General features: G+C 44.3%; 1 protein-coding gene across 1 annotated transcript in view; it reads left to right on the top strand.

Moving 5' to 3' along the window:
* Positions 1-8,468, top strand: part of Mep1a (meprin A subunit alpha) — a 36,883-nt gene extending 28,415 nt beyond the window's left edge. The window contains exons 12-15 of the mRNA XM_075979144.1: positions 2,651-3,115; positions 4,336-4,533; positions 5,365-5,665; positions 8,060-8,468. Of these exons, the coding sequence (XP_075835259.1) occupies positions 2,651-3,115; positions 4,336-4,533; positions 5,365-5,665; positions 8,060-8,216 (1,121 nt within the window). The 3' untranslated portion in view covers positions 8,217-8,468. The remainder of the gene's footprint in view (positions 1-2,650; positions 3,116-4,335; positions 4,534-5,364; positions 5,666-8,059) is intronic.
* The last annotated feature ends 6,851 nt before the right edge of the window (positions 8,469-15,319 follow it).

Raw genomic sequence — 15,319 nt, 5'->3', positions numbered from 1 at the left:
GATACTCTTAGAGGAGGCCATACGAGTAGACAAATCCAAGAAAGGAGATGATTCAGAGGTGGAGACACAAAAGTGAAGAAATGCTAAACAATTGGCCATAACTAGTTTTGGTCTTTTTTCAGGGAAGGAAATGACATCATCTTGAAGTCTCCTTCTTAGGACTTCCCAAGTAGGTTCCAGTTGCTTCAGCATTTATAATAGTGATAGGAACATAAGCTATTGATTTGGCCAACTCCATTGTGGCCATTTACATGTTGAGTGTGTTTCTGGAAGTCAAAATAAAAACCTTTGGCTACCAAGGTAGGCTGTGGGCTGTGAGGGTCATCAGACCTAACTCCTTAAAGCTAAATATTACTAGTTATTGTTGTTATTGTGAGTCTTTCAGAACAAGCAAGAGAAACAAACTTTCCCTTTCCCCACCCAACAAAGAAGTCCTCAAAATAAACCCTACAAAGTAAATATCGTTTCCATTTTCTTAAACAGACTGCTTTCATTAAAGGGAGAAAACTTCCTGAGATGTCTTTGGGAAGAGTGAGTGTCCAATCACCTCTACCCACTCCATCATCAGCTGGCTGAGAACTCTGTAGTCATGGCTTTTTCTCCTCTTTTGGCCTCAGGGGAGAGTCATGCTTTGCTGTGCCTGGCTATAATTAATCAAAGCTACTATGGTGGAAAGATGTTGGCCATATGCCTTTTACTTTTATTTTAATAAATAAAGCTTTAATGCAAAGAACTAGCATTTTAAAGATGCCCTTTAAAAGCAAAGAATATTTAAAATGAAAATGTGTGGTAAATATAATGATAATGATAATATTGGTGGACTGGTTGATAAGCATGTTCAGCTCACTCTGAAAATGTTACCCTGGAACTGTGAAACCACTCCAAGTGGAATTAAGTTCCTTAATCTGATATGACTTTCCATAGGGTATCTTTGTAAATTTCCTAAAAATAAGATATAAATGGATTTTGGAATCAGCCCATTCTTAGGTTGGCGCTTATGGGGTATTTGGCACAAGTTAGTAACAACCGTCTTGTGGTAGCTTGTATCTTTGGTGAAATGCCTATTTTAACCCAGATACTTACATAAAAAAATGTGTCTATCAATATCTTATTAATATATAAGATAGGAGTCTGCAAGACTTTTATATATAAGCTTAGCTACATGTTTACATACAAATGTATGACCACACAAACATACACACACACACACACACACACACACACACACACACTCCTACACATATAGAGCTTATGTTTATAGTGAGGCCAGGACCTTGAATAGATGATAATCTGAACTACCACAGATGAAGTTCGTCTCAAACAATTGTCTCAAATAATTGTGGCTGAATGAGGGAACCCTGTCACTTAGGTAAAATCTTAGGAATTTGATTTTACCTGATCACGTGGTGTAGTCTCTAGTCTGCCACTACCCCGCCCCACACTTCAGCCTCCTTCTCACAACCTGCATTTAAGACAAAAAATGAAATCAAAGCAGTTACTCAGTAGCAAGAAGGGAACTTCCATTCGCTTGCCAGAATTCCCACCATCTGTAATCTGCTGGGTGCCAAGTTCACATCTATGTCCCCATTCTAGACTTTCAGTCACCCAGTGCATTTCCTGCCATGTGTTCTAATGCAAGAGATGACAGCTACATAGATTCCCGTATTACTGGTGTGGTTCATGGACCTTCTCTGCCTCCTCAGTGTGTCTGAGCATGTGGCCAGTTCCACACAGGAGTGTCTCCATGGTCATTCTTAGAGGGACCCAAGAACCAAGAGGGATATGGATGATCTTGGTTCAGGGAAGAGCTTAGCAATGGCTAGAAGATGCAGAGGAGGAAAGAGGTCATCCCTAGGGTCTCCTCTCCGCTTCATTTCCGACTGACTTTCTTTGCCTGTGTTTGGCATACTGAGTCACTCTGTCTCTACCACATCTCCGTGTCATACTCTGGTTGTTCAACCCATGACCTCATATTCTAGATTGGTCCCTCTCGCCTCTTACTTCAGCTCTTTATTCAAACTTCCCGTTTCTAGTTCAGCCTCAGCAAAAGAGCAAGTAGATCCTGTCTGCTCTTAGGCCGCATCACTGGCTTCTGGTAACCCTGGATTCCCCAGGTCACCTCCATACTGGTGTTTCCAAATCTGTGAGGAAGTCTAGACTAGGAGATTTTAGCAACATGTCCCAGGCTGAGCCATAGGAAATCCACCCATTATTTGATTTTTGACTCCTAAAAATGTCTATTTTCTATGATTTAGATGAAGGCATGGGCATTTTAGTGCTGCCGTAGAGGGCGGAGTGCTGTGCTACCAGCAAGTTGGCTCAGGGGGAAACCTGTGTCTTTAAAAATAGTGAAAAGCAAAACCGATTAAGATTTGAATATCAGTTGTAAAATAAACCCTGGCTTTGGGGAGAGGAGTGGGGAAGCAAGGGAAATCAGAACGAGCACAAGGACATGCCTGTGAAGTTGCCGCAGTGAAGGCCACTGCTGTGAAGGCTGCCTTTAATTATCACGGTGTTTCTTTGGCAACGTTGCTTAATGTGCCTATGGTAGGATGCCCGTGGTAGGAACTGCCATGAAGAATGAATGAGGGAAGTGATATGCCAGGCTTATTAATTGTTGACATCAACTCTGATAAACCTTTGTCCCCAGGAGATTCTGACCACAACTGGAAAATTGCTCACGTGACACTCACAGAAGAAAAGAAATTTCGCTACCTTTTCCAGGGCACCAAAGGTGACCCTAAGAACTCAGCTGGGGGTATTTTCCTGGATGACGTCACTCTGACAGAAACCCCCTGCCCGACTGGAGTTTGGACCATACGGAACATCTCCCAGCTCCTTGCAGACACGGTGCAAGGGGAGGCACGCTTGAGCCCTAGGTTCTACAGTTCTGAAGGCTACGGTATAGGGGTGACCCTGTACCCCAATGGTAGAGTCACCAGTAATCCTGGCTATCTGGGACTCTCTTTCCACTTGAACAGTGGGGAGAACGATGCAATTCTGGAATGGCCAGTGGAAAATAGACAGGCCATAATGACCATCCTGGACCAGGACCCCGATGTCAGGAACAGGATGTCCTTAAGCTTGATGTTCACTACCTCCAGGTCCCAAACAGGTAGGTACTTTGAGAAAAAACAAAAACCAAAAACGCCCCTCAGTGGGATGGCCAGGATCCATGTTAAAGAAAACAGTATCCCTCAGTTTCCCCTTGTGTATAGGAGTGACATAATGATGTGAGTGTGGCGTTACAGGCTGGTGTGTGTGTGTGTGTGTGTGTGTGTGTGTGTGTGTGTATCAGTGTATATGTGGAGGACAGAGAACAATCTTGAGTGTTTCTCTTCAGGCACCATTCACCTTTTTCAGAACATTTCTTCTTATTATTAGTAGTAAGTATGTGTGTGTAGATGTATGTATCCATTTAAGTTCCAATGCTAGCAGAGGGTGGAGGCTTCAGATCCCTGGGAAGGAGAGTTCCAAGAGGTTATGAGACAGACGCCTGATGAAGGTGTTGGGAATTGAACTTAGGTCCTCTGCAGGAGCAGTAACTGCATTCCTAACTGCTGAGCCATCTCCCCAGCTCCCCCTCCCACATTCTTTTGTCACAGGGTGTAGTCTAGAACAGTAAAGTAGGCTATAGCAGCAAGGCAGAGACCCCAGGGATCTGCATGCCACCATTGCCCCAGTGCTGGGGTTGCAAGCAAATGCCACTGTGCTTAGGGGTTTCGTTGTCGCTGTTGTTTTAGTGTGGGTTCTGGGGATCAGACTCAGTTTCTCCGTTTGATAGTAGACTGAGTCACCTCTACAGTCCTATTATGGTTTTTCAGTGCCATTGTTCTTTCTTTATCCTAAATTTCCTTGCAGTCTATGCAAAGCTTATTCCGGGGATGGAGACTCAGGCTCCAGGAACTCAAATGGCCCCCTTCAAATTGAACTCAATCTAACTGACAAGGCAGATATTGTCCACCAAAAAGTCGGGCGTCATAAAGCTTTCTATAGTATTGATGTGTTAAGTCTGAGACTGACTGGCATCGGTATGTCCATGAGATAAACTAACATCAACAAAAAATAGGTTGCCTTTTTTTCCCCAAAAGAGACATAAGCCTTAGCGAAGAATCAGCAGTGGTCTCCTTGTGCCCGTTATTAAGGAAGCCACTTGGTAGAAGGCAAACAAGCCAGGCTGTGGTTCTCTGGCCTTCTCACCTCTCAATTCTGAATAAAATCCTAGGGTAAATAGAAAAAAAAACCTTTATTTGAGTGTGTGGGGGTGTGCATTTGTGTTTTAACAAAGCCCTTCATGTTCATTAAAGACAAAATTAGTATAAAAGCTAACGAAAGTGTATGCTCCTCATCACTCTGCAGCTTTAAATGGCTCTGTCATCTGGGACAGGCCATCCAAGGTAGGAGAGTATGATGAAGCCTGTAAATGTTTTAAAAGCATTGACTGGGGCTGGGGCCAGGCCATCTCCCATGAGCTGCTGAGGAGGAGACACTTCCTTAAGGACGACACCCTCATCATCTTCGTAGACTTTGAAGGTACTTTGTTAAACTCCTTAGGTCAACAGTTCTAGGCTCTGCGTGGCCTACTGATTCACCTTGGTTTTATTTTTTTTTATTTTTTTTTATTTTTTTTTAAATTTATTTATTTATTAAGGATTTCTGCCTCCTCCCTGCCACCGCCTCCCATTTCCCTCCCCCTCCCCCGATCAGAATAGGAATCTTTGACCAAACAAGTAAAATGTGGCTATTATAACACAGCCTTTTTTTTTTTCAAAACCTTGGTTTTAAAGTGAGTCAGGGAGGTGGGAATTCTTTTTGTTGTTGTTGTTGGATAAAGTTTGTTTGTTTTAAAAAAAAAGGCTGTGTTATAATAGCCACATTTTACTTGTTTGGTCAAAGATTCCTATTCTCGTATAATGTTTGATTGACACATAAAGATTAGACATAGTCATGCAGAATGTACCACGTGACACAGTGACACATCTGTCTGTTATATGACTAACAACCCAGGGCAAGTATATCTAGCTTTCAAACACCTGTCATTTCTTTGTATTAAAAACTGTAATATTTAACTATACCTGAAAGAACCGAAATTCCGTCTTTCTAAAGTGTTGTCTTTGTGCTAGTTTATCAGGGAGCTGACTCAGGTTAGCCTCAATCTATGCTTCCTTTGGGAAACTCAGTCAGCAAACTTGAGGCACAGTAATTTTACAATAAAGAAGCTGGCAGCGTGAGATAAGTCATTTTTCCATGTAACATCTGGCTTTGTGGAAGACAGAGGAGGCTCAGGGAACTTCCAGGGTGGGTGTTGACCACAGTCATTTATTAATTTTGAATCCTCTCTCTGCCGTGGCCTGTTTCCTGAAGATCTCACCCACCTGAGTCAGACTGAAGTTCCCGTTCCAGCCCAAAGTGTCGTCTCCCGAGCCCTCCTTCTCCAAGGTCAGGAGCCTCCTGTCTTGAGAGAAAGCTCTGGAAGAGCCATGTTGGAGAAAGCCCTGCCAAGCAGCCTGGACCAGGGACAGCCCAGCCGGCAGAAGCGCTCAGTGAAGAATACTGGCCCCATGGAGGATCACAACTGGCCGCAGTACTTCAGAGACCCCTGTGACCCAAACCCGTGCCAGAATGAAGGCATCTGCGTGAACGTGAAAGGCATGGCCAGCTGCAGGTAGGCTCCAAGGACAATGGTGGCAGGGGGAGGAGGAGGTAGCATATCTGAGTCAAACTTGCTGTTCAAAAACTCACAATGGCGGGGCTGAGATGTATCAGTTGGTAGTGTTTGCTACACAACCTGAGGACTCGAGTTTGGGTCTCTAGCACCCCACAAAACCAGAGCACAATGGCTCTGTTATGTCTTCTGGGACAAGTGAGGCTAGCAGGGGTACCTACTAGGATGTGGCCTCTGAGGACCTCAGTTCTGGGAAGGTGGGGACAGGAGAATAGATGGAGCTCACTGGCCTGACATCCTAGCTAAATTGGCCAGCTTCTGGTTCAGTGAGAGACCCTGTCTCAAAAAGGAAGGCAAAGAGAGACTGAGGAAGATAACCAGTGTCTTTCTCTGGCAACATGCACATGAGCACACCACACATGTGTACTCACAGACAGATATACACACACACACACACACACCCCACATAAAAGAACACGGCAGTGACTACATTATACAAGATACTGCTTGCCTTGACTATGGCACTAGGGCTCACACACAACTTAAGGCTTTAGCCTAAAGGCTCTCTGTTCTGTGACCTCTACAGAGAATCAAGATCAAACTGAAATCTTCATGGACAGCAGATGTCTTATTAGTTACCTATCAGTAATAGCAGTAATAGTTTTTACAATCCATCAGTTCTGTTCTGTTATTATGTTTCCAGTAAGTGTAAAGGGAAGGTGTGATTATCATCATATTTCTGCCTGCGGATATCATGTGTCCTCCTTAGCACTGTATGAAACGCTCTGAGTTATCTTTTCTGCCCCTGAGACATGGTTCTTCTTACCTTCATCTAGCATATCAGGGAGATGAATGTACAAAGGGTAATTTGTCCCAAATTTTCCAAATAATCAATGCTGGAGTTGGGCCTTGCCTGTCTGTACAATCTGCTGTGTAGGAGGGTTATTTTTCTAATATTTGCATAAAAACAAAAGAATATGTCATAAATAGATATGTGGAATGAAAGAACCATCACCTGCAGCTGGCAGGATAAAAGCAGATGTAGGGGCCACGCTGCATGCGCTTCAGTTCTTTCCTTTTAAGCTTTGACTTGGAAATGATCTCAGGCTTGTAGATACACGGTGCAAATACTACAGATTTCCCTGTGTCCTTAGAATGGCTTCCTGTCATGTTTACAACCAGCAAAGGCCAGACACAACAGCAACACAGCTCTATGGACCAGACAGCAGACTTCATTAAGCTTCCAACAGCTGAATGTCCTCTTTCTGTTCCCAAACCCCACAATACATTTATTTCCATGTTTCCTTAGTCTCTGTCAATTTGGAGCAATCCTTTTCTTTCATCACTTTGACATCTTTGAAGTGTGACACCATTACCATGTAACATTTTCCTTAATTGTATTGACTCTAGATTTTTTTTAATAATTAGATTGAACTTATGCTTTAAATACCAGAGACCCAGAATACATTACTCTTATTATGTTCAGTGCTCCTGGGGACACTGAGGACACATCAACAAATCCCCGTAGGTCCCCCTGCTAGCCTCACTTGTCCCAGAAGAGAGGCCAGGAGTTACCATGCATACTCCAAAGTATTCTTTTCCACAGTCCTGAAGCTGGCCCTTTGTGGGATAAGCTTGCTAAAAATCACTCAAGCTGGTACCATTGGGTCAGAAGAAAGATGTGTATGGTTGCTGTTACCAATTAGGAAGCAAATTCTCAAGCTAGAGATGAATCCTTTAAAGATTTTTAAAAGGGGGGGGGCAGATGTGGTGGTTTATTTTCGTCATCCTGGCACTTGAGAGGCTGGTGCAGGAGGATCATGAGTTTGAAGCCAGCAGAAGCTACATGATGATTTCCAGGCTAGTCTGGGGTGTCACAATGCACCCTGTCTCAACACTCACCCAAGAACTAAGAAAATAAAGCAACTCCAGTGCTAATAAAAGGACCCCTAACTCATGAGCACCCCAACCTGCAGCAGAGATTCTTTGAACAAAGGCTGAGTGGTCATTGTGGAAGCTGGGGAGCCCTTCCCCAGTGATTGCTATGTTAACATTTTCAAAAGAAAACAGTCCCCAAGTTTAGCTGTTAGGTCCCTACTATGTGTTAACAACCTTAACTAGCATAGTATCTGTTTCTTGGCTTCAGGTGGTAAACACCAACCATGGGACTCAGAGTTATTTATCCTTCCTCAGCTTAAATAACAACAATGAGAAGGGCTGGATTACAACCCCTACCGCAAAATGCCATGTCGTGGCTAAATGAATTGATACCTATAAAGCCCATGGAGAGGCTGGCAGTGGTCTGCGGCTGTTTGGTACTGTTATTGCTGTTACTGGTGGGTCGTCCGCACCTGCGATCCAAATAGTTTCCACTCTCTGTGCTCTGTTCCACAGGTGCGTCTCTGGACATGCCTTTTTCTATACAGGCGAGCGCTGCCAGGCCATGCAAGTACATGGCAGCGTGCTGGGCCTGGTCATTGGTGGCATCACTGGCTTGATCTTCGTGACCTTTTTCACCTTTACCAACACGTACCAAAAGCTGATACAGTGAGCCTATGCCTGTTGCTGACGTCCACCAGAACGCAGAGGTGTCTCCTCCACCCAGACTTCCTTCCTGTGGTCAGTGTACTTTGGGATCTTTTTGTATCAAGCGTCTGTGAAAAGGGTTCCAACACCAAAGCCGCTGGCCTCGCGTGCAGCTCTTACTTTTTCGTCTCTGAGCAGCTGTGTTAGCCTTCTATGAATTCCTGGGAAATCCTTACATCCTGAGACAGCAGCCATAAAAGTTTGTTATAAATCTTTTGCTGACTTGACTCTCTCCCCTTTGACCACAAGCTCTAGTCAGGCCGGAGCATGTTGTCATAGGCTAGCGCGCTGGCCCTGGTGCTATAAACATACTTGGCAGGTGTATTATGGGTGCTCAGTGAGTATGAAATGAATGAACCAACAAGCGAGTGAGTAGCTATGGCACTGTAGTCTTTTGTTTCTATTTCTAGTTCAGATCATAAAGAGATATATTTAAATTTAAATACAGCATAGATCATAAATAGATTAAATAGATCATAAATCTAAATGCAAATAGTTTTCACCACATAAAGTAGTCTTATCGCTCTTTTTGTATCCCGTGAAATGCCTTCAAAGATCCCTCTGGTTGACTGGGTTTCCATGACCTGTACTTTCTTCTGCTCTGGTTTTTAAAAGGCTTAATAAATCCTATAAAGATAGCGCCTGTGTACCCCATGTCTCCATTTTGTGTGTGTGTATGTGTGCGTGTGCATGTGTATGTGTAGATGCCCAAAACCTCTTTTTTTTCAGATTCTAAAATTACAGAGTTTATTTTTTATTGGATTTGTTTCTGAGCGTGTAGGATGTTTGCCTAGCAAGCATGAAGCCCAGGGTTGCTCCCCAGCCGTGCACAACTTGGTAGACCTTGTCTGTAATCCATCATTCAGGAAGAGGAGGCAGGATGATCAAGGTCATCCTCAAGTGCGAGTTCCAACCAGGGCTACCTATGTTATGTTGATGATGATGAATGGTATTTTCTATGGTATTTGTGCATAATTGTACTATGTTATTGTATTATATTAACAGACCGAAGGTGTCAGGTACAACTGTAAAGACAAGTTTTTAGCTCTTTGCCTTTCTGTAGCCTCGAGCTGGTAAGATGAAGAGCAACAGGAAAGTGCCAAGAGGGACCTAATGAAAAGGAAAGCTTTGATTCCCTCCCCAGCCAGCAAAGAGTTGTCTCTTGATGACAGAAGAGTCCCAGCAACCCGAGTGGCCCAGGATTAGGTGACCAGACTTCTTAGGCATGTCATTGCAACCCCATGGAGTTAGCACGCAGTAGAAACACATGTGAGGGTGAAGGAAGGGCCCCTTGCAAAGGTAGGAGACTAGCTTGCAGGGATCCACAAAAGGACCTCCAAGAACAGGCACTCTCTGACTGGAGATACAGAAGTCTTCCTGGGAGCATGTCCAGCAGGAGCAGTTAACACCCACGGCATAGCTCCTCTGCAGAGTTTCTAGTTTGGTAGGTCTCTGGTAGCCTGGTGATTTGTATGTCTAACAGGCTGCCGGGTGATACCGCTGCTGCTGGCCTCCTCCACATACCTTAAGAAATACTTTCAGGCAGTGTTGGTGCACGCCTTTAATTCTGGCAGAGACACAGGTTATTCTGTGAGTTCAAGGCTAGCCTGGTCTCCAGAGCCAGTTCCAGGACAGCCAGGGCTACCCAGAGAAACTCTGTCTCCAAGCAAGCAAACAAACAAAACAACAACAAAAGAGATACTGTTGGTTTAGCGACTAGGAGGTGGTCAGCAAGCCAGCATCCTGGATGTAAGCTTGGACCAATCAGCCAGCTGGCTGTGTGTTCATTGTAAGAAATCAGGCAAGCTGTTCCTGGGTTTAATTAGTCATCAGTTCCGTTCTGCTACTCAACCTCACCATCTCCAGGATGTATAGTCGTCAGAAAAATCCATCCATGGTTCAGAACCAGTGCTCTGGCTGGACCAGCCAATGGAATCCCTCTTTTGTGTGAGGGAGACAACTGCCAAATAAGGTCTAGTTAACTTGGTTACTCTGCTCTGGCAATTCAGTGCAAAGGGGCATGCCCAGTATTCTTTATGCATGTAATGACCCCCCCCCCAATACTGAGTTATTTGTTTTAAGTTATTTTCTTTCCCTCTCCCTCATCACCTCATTGTCTTTCTTTCTTCTAATAAGAGCTTGCTAGCCCAGGATAGCCTCATGGTTCCCCGTCTCAGCTTCTCAAGAGCTTGGATTACAGGTGTCCATCACCATGCTTGCCTTCATATTTCTCAAACTGTTATTGTTGTTTTGAGATTTAAACATACTTCACGTGCTTTAATCTATGGTGGTTACCTTTTGAAATTGATTGGGAATGCCATACACGCATATAGTATGTTTTTATAAGACCTACCCCTCAGCTCCTTCCCTCAACTTCCCATCCTCGACAGAATCCACCTAATGCTGCCAGTACTTGCCTGGGTGTGGAACTGTCCACTGAAATGTGTACAAGCCTATCAGAGACACAGCTCTGAAGAAAATCGACTCCCCCTGTAGTAATATCGGCGGTGTCGGGGCTGCGTCCGTCCCCAACACCCCAGCCGCCTGCTCCGGCTAACTTATGCCCCAAAATAATTACACAGACACTGTATTCATTTAATCACTGCTTGGCCCTTAGCTCTAGCCCTTACTGGCTAATTCTGATATCCCAATCAACCCATCTCTAACAATCTGTGAGCACCGGTCTTACCGGGAAGATTCTAGTTCAGAGCTTCATCGCGTGTGTCTGCCTGGGAGGAGAGCTATGGAGTCTGACCTCACTTCCTCTTCCTCCCAGCGTTCTGTTCTGTTTACTCCACCCACCTAAGGATGGGCCTATCAAATGGGCCTAGCAGTTTCTTTATTGCTTAGCCAAAGAAATCAACAGATTGATATATGACACTCCCACATCACTTCCCCTTTTTCTGTTTAAACAAAAAAAGGAAGGCTTTAACCTTAACATAGCAAAATTACATATAACAAAACAGTTATCAAGTAAAGTTACATCAGAAACATTTATACATATAACAAAATTGACCTTAAATCTCTATCAATAAAGCGAAATCTATACTAATGCAAATTATTCATGTCTATATCATATCCCCCTTTAAATGTAAAAGAACATTTATAAACCATATTTGGGAACATGGGCGCAGTTTTTTCTCTCCAAACTGCTTCCTGCTGAATGGGGGCGTCGTTAATTAGGTCTTTCATGGTATAACCTGTGTGCTAGTTTCATCTCAGTTGGCAGTTGAGCGAAGCAATTTTCTGAAGATGTTCACAGCAACCCTTCAGGAGGACGTGGTCCATCATACCAAATCGGAATAGAAGAAATGAACAGGGTCTCATCCTCTGTGAAAACAAAAGAAGAAACTCCTTTCCAAAGCATCATGTCCTTAGATCCAAATTCTGAAATCATAATACCCTTATCATATCCGTTCTGGTTCCATTTGGCAGTCCATATAATGAAATGTCTCTCTGTACTTAGCTCCTTCACAGTCAAAAATTTTAAAGAAAACACAATGTACATAATCCAGACTCTCTGTGAATTTTCCATTTTTTACGTGGCTTATATTTCTTTATTTCTTTTAATCTTTTAACTATCTGTACTCTAAAGACTTTACCTTTTTTTTTTAACCATTAACTTTATTCTCTATATTCCTTTTCTTCTCTCTCCCAAGCCTACGTACATTCATCCAACAGTCTGACTCATTTAGTGGTCTGAATCTGTCCTATTGTGAATCTGCAATTTTTTACTATCCAGGAGCACTTTTGATTTGCACCTTTAAATCACTAGGCGCTTAAAAATCTAATCTGTGACATTCCTAGGTTAACTTTTTGCTTTTTGAGCGTATATCTTTGGCCTGTAGACCAGGCTGTCTTTGAACTCTCAGAGATCTGCCTGTCTCTGCCTCCCAGGCATTGGGATTAAAGGTGTTTGCTACCACACCTTGAAGTCACAGAGATCTGTTTGTCTCTGCCTTCTAGGCACTGGGATTAAAGGCGTGTGCTACCACACCTTGAAGTCACAGAGGTTTACTTTAAGAATTTTAACTTTTAGTCTGCATATATTTTTAACACACTTTAAATCATTTAAAAATTTTCTTTGTCTTTGAATCTCTCTTTACTGTATATCTCTCTTTTTCTGACCACATGAGTCCTTAATTTAGCAAGCAATATCAGTAGAATTAAAGGCGTGGCTTTGCCGGCTGGATCCAGCCCATTCCTTAGCTTTCCAGCCTCACGGCTGAGGTACAGGCTGCAGCCATGTTTATAGCCACACCTGGCGTTTCAAGGTCCTTGCCAGCCAGCGAGCTACAACAGACAACACTCAAATCCTCTCTCAGTAGCCGGCCTTCCTGCCTCAAACAGTCAGAGTTTGCCCTGGCAGGACAGCCCAGAAAGCCGGCATTTTTAAACGGCGCAGCTTTTTTCCTGCTACGGCTGAAAACCGAAAAGCATGTGTTCAGCTTTTCGTCAACAGCGTTTAAGTGTTTCATGGCAGGACCTCTTAATGAGCTGCAGGCTTTGCAGCTAAAGCTGAGTCAGGAAGCCTCTTGGGGTTACCAGGTAGGAGCGGCACTCAGCACTTTAATTCTGAGACTGAGCGTGCAGCACAGAAATTCTTTTCATCCAAGTTACATCCAAATCTGACATGCAGAGCACTGTGCAGTCTGAAAACACGTCTCTGTATGGCGGCAGGAATCCGCCATGCTCTTCCGCCTGCCTAAGCCTGATTCTGCCTTCTGCCCAGGAGCAGGCGGGGAGCTCTGAGTCATCATCACGGTCTCAGAGCACCCTCCTTCCAATCCCAAGCGGGAATACAAACATAAAGCCAGAGTTTGCACTGGCGGCACAGCCCCAGGAAGCCACGCTTTGAAATGACACAGCGTTTTTTCTGCTGCTGTTGCTGAATCAGGAAATCTCTCTACAGCACGCCACCAACAAACAGCAAAAATCTGTGTTAAACTCTCTCTCCATTATTTTTAAGCCTTCTCAGGTTTTTTAAGTAGGTTTAGTCCATCACGTGGGCGCCATTTGTAGTAATATTGGCGGTGGCGGGGCTGCGTCCGTCCCCAACACCCCAGCCGCCTGCTCCGGCTAACTTATGCCCCAAAATAATTACACAGACACTGTATTCATTTAATCACTGCTTGGCCCTTAGCTCTAGCCCTTACTGGCTAATTCTGATATCCCAATCAACCCATCTCTAACAATCTGTGAGCACCGGTCTTACCGGGAAGATTCTAGTTCAGAGCTTCATCGCGTGTGTCTGCCTGGGAGGAGAGCTATGGAGTCTGACCTCACTTCCTCTTCCTCCCAGCGTTCTGTTCTGTTTACTCCACCCACCTAAGGATGGGCCTATCAAATGGGCCTAGCAGTTTCTTTATTGCTTAGCCAAAGAAATCAACAGATTGATATATGACACTCCCACATCATCCCCCCCCCCCATCAATTGCCAATGGCACCTCAGTTAGATGTGGGACTTTGTGAGCCCTTCCCTCTCCACACTGGAATTTGCCTGGCTTTTTCAGACTGTTGAGAAAGATCTTCAGACAATAACTTACAAGTATCAGAGTGACTGTTTCTTTTAGGACCACCCCAGGTACCCCTTGACTCCAGTCATGGTGCATTTTGGCAGAACATTGCCTTTGGCCCATTTATAAGCAAACTGTAGTCTAATCCCTTTGTGTATGATCCCCTCCTTTCTGCTGGGTCACACTGTCCTCCCTGTGACTTGACAGACTCTCAGGGATACCAAGTCCAGTGCCTGCACTGGAGTAAACCGAGTGCAGGCTACAGAGAAGAGATGCAGTAGACAGCCCGCAGGTCATTTAAGTGCAGGCTACAGAGAAGAGATGCAGTAGACAGCCCGCAGGTCATTTAAGGACAGAATCTACTCTCAATGGGTTTCAAAAAATTTAAGAAAACAGGCAATTGTGAAGATGCTATAAAATCAAGCTGATATACATCTGATACAACCTAGAGATCTTTTTCGCTTGTTTTTCTTCATTCCAGATACTGTTCTTTTTGTCTAACTAGTCAACCTGTTCACAAACAGAGCTAAAACAGCTTTCTTGTTATCTTCAATGTGTTCTGAATATGTTTCTCCAAAATCTCTAGGCAAAATGAGCTTTCAAAAAAATACATAGTGGGAGCTGGAGAGATGGATCAGGGTTGAGAGTGATTGTTGCAACCGCAGAAGACTGGGTTCCTAGCACCCGAGAAGTCCACAGCTGTGCAACTCCAGCTCCAGGGGATCCCACAACAGCTCTCTTCCGGCCTCAGAGGATACCTACATGCACTTACACACACTCACACACAGACACAAAATATTAATTTTTTAAAAGATGTGTCATGTTTGTTCTATAGTGAGAACTTTTTGTCTGACCAGAAAACACTGGTGACGTTGGGTGAGATACAGTGAGTATGATGCCGGGGGCTGACCTCTAAAAGACACAGACGCGCAAGACAATGACAAAAAAATTTACCAGCGGAAGACAGCCCAACAGGGTACGTGCTTGCACATATATGTGCATGAGTGCTGATGTGAGAGATCTGACAGGGACGGGCGGCTATACACGAGTGTGTACATGCACACACACATGAGCATGAGAGCAGTGTATGTGCTTGTAGGAGAGGGAGCTCAAAGTGAACTTGAAGTCTAGAGACAGTCACTGTCCTTCTCAGCTTTCCTCAGTGAGGCCCAGAGTCAGTCCCGGATCCCAGAGTGGATGAGACCTAGATTCATCTGGGTCACAGTTTTCCTCAAGACCTAGACAAATTTACGACAATTGGACCCACGTTTGTCTCACCAGCTCCTTGGAAAGTAGTAGACTAAAGTGCATTAAGATTTCTCTCCGCAAGAGAATGAAGAAAAGGAGAATCTACTCTGGTGTGGCAGTGCCTGAGAGACTCCCAGGGCTTCGGAGAGAGACAACCTGAGGGCCAGGGCTTCAGAGACTTAAGCTACAGAGTGAGTTTGAAACCAGCATAAACTGTGGCTGATCCAGTCTCAAAAAAACAAAACAGGGGCTGGAGAGATGGCTCAGTGGTTAAGAGCACTGTCTGCTCTTCCAGAGGTCCTGA

Source organism: Microtus pennsylvanicus, chromosome 7 (assembly GCF_037038515.1).
Source record: "Microtus pennsylvanicus isolate mMicPen1 chromosome 7, mMicPen1.hap1, whole genome shotgun sequence".
Lineage (NCBI taxonomy): Eukaryota > Metazoa > Chordata > Mammalia > Rodentia > Cricetidae > Microtus > Microtus pennsylvanicus.
The sequence above is the reverse complement of the archived record's forward strand: the minus strand, read 5'-3'. Positions and strand labels throughout refer to the sequence as shown.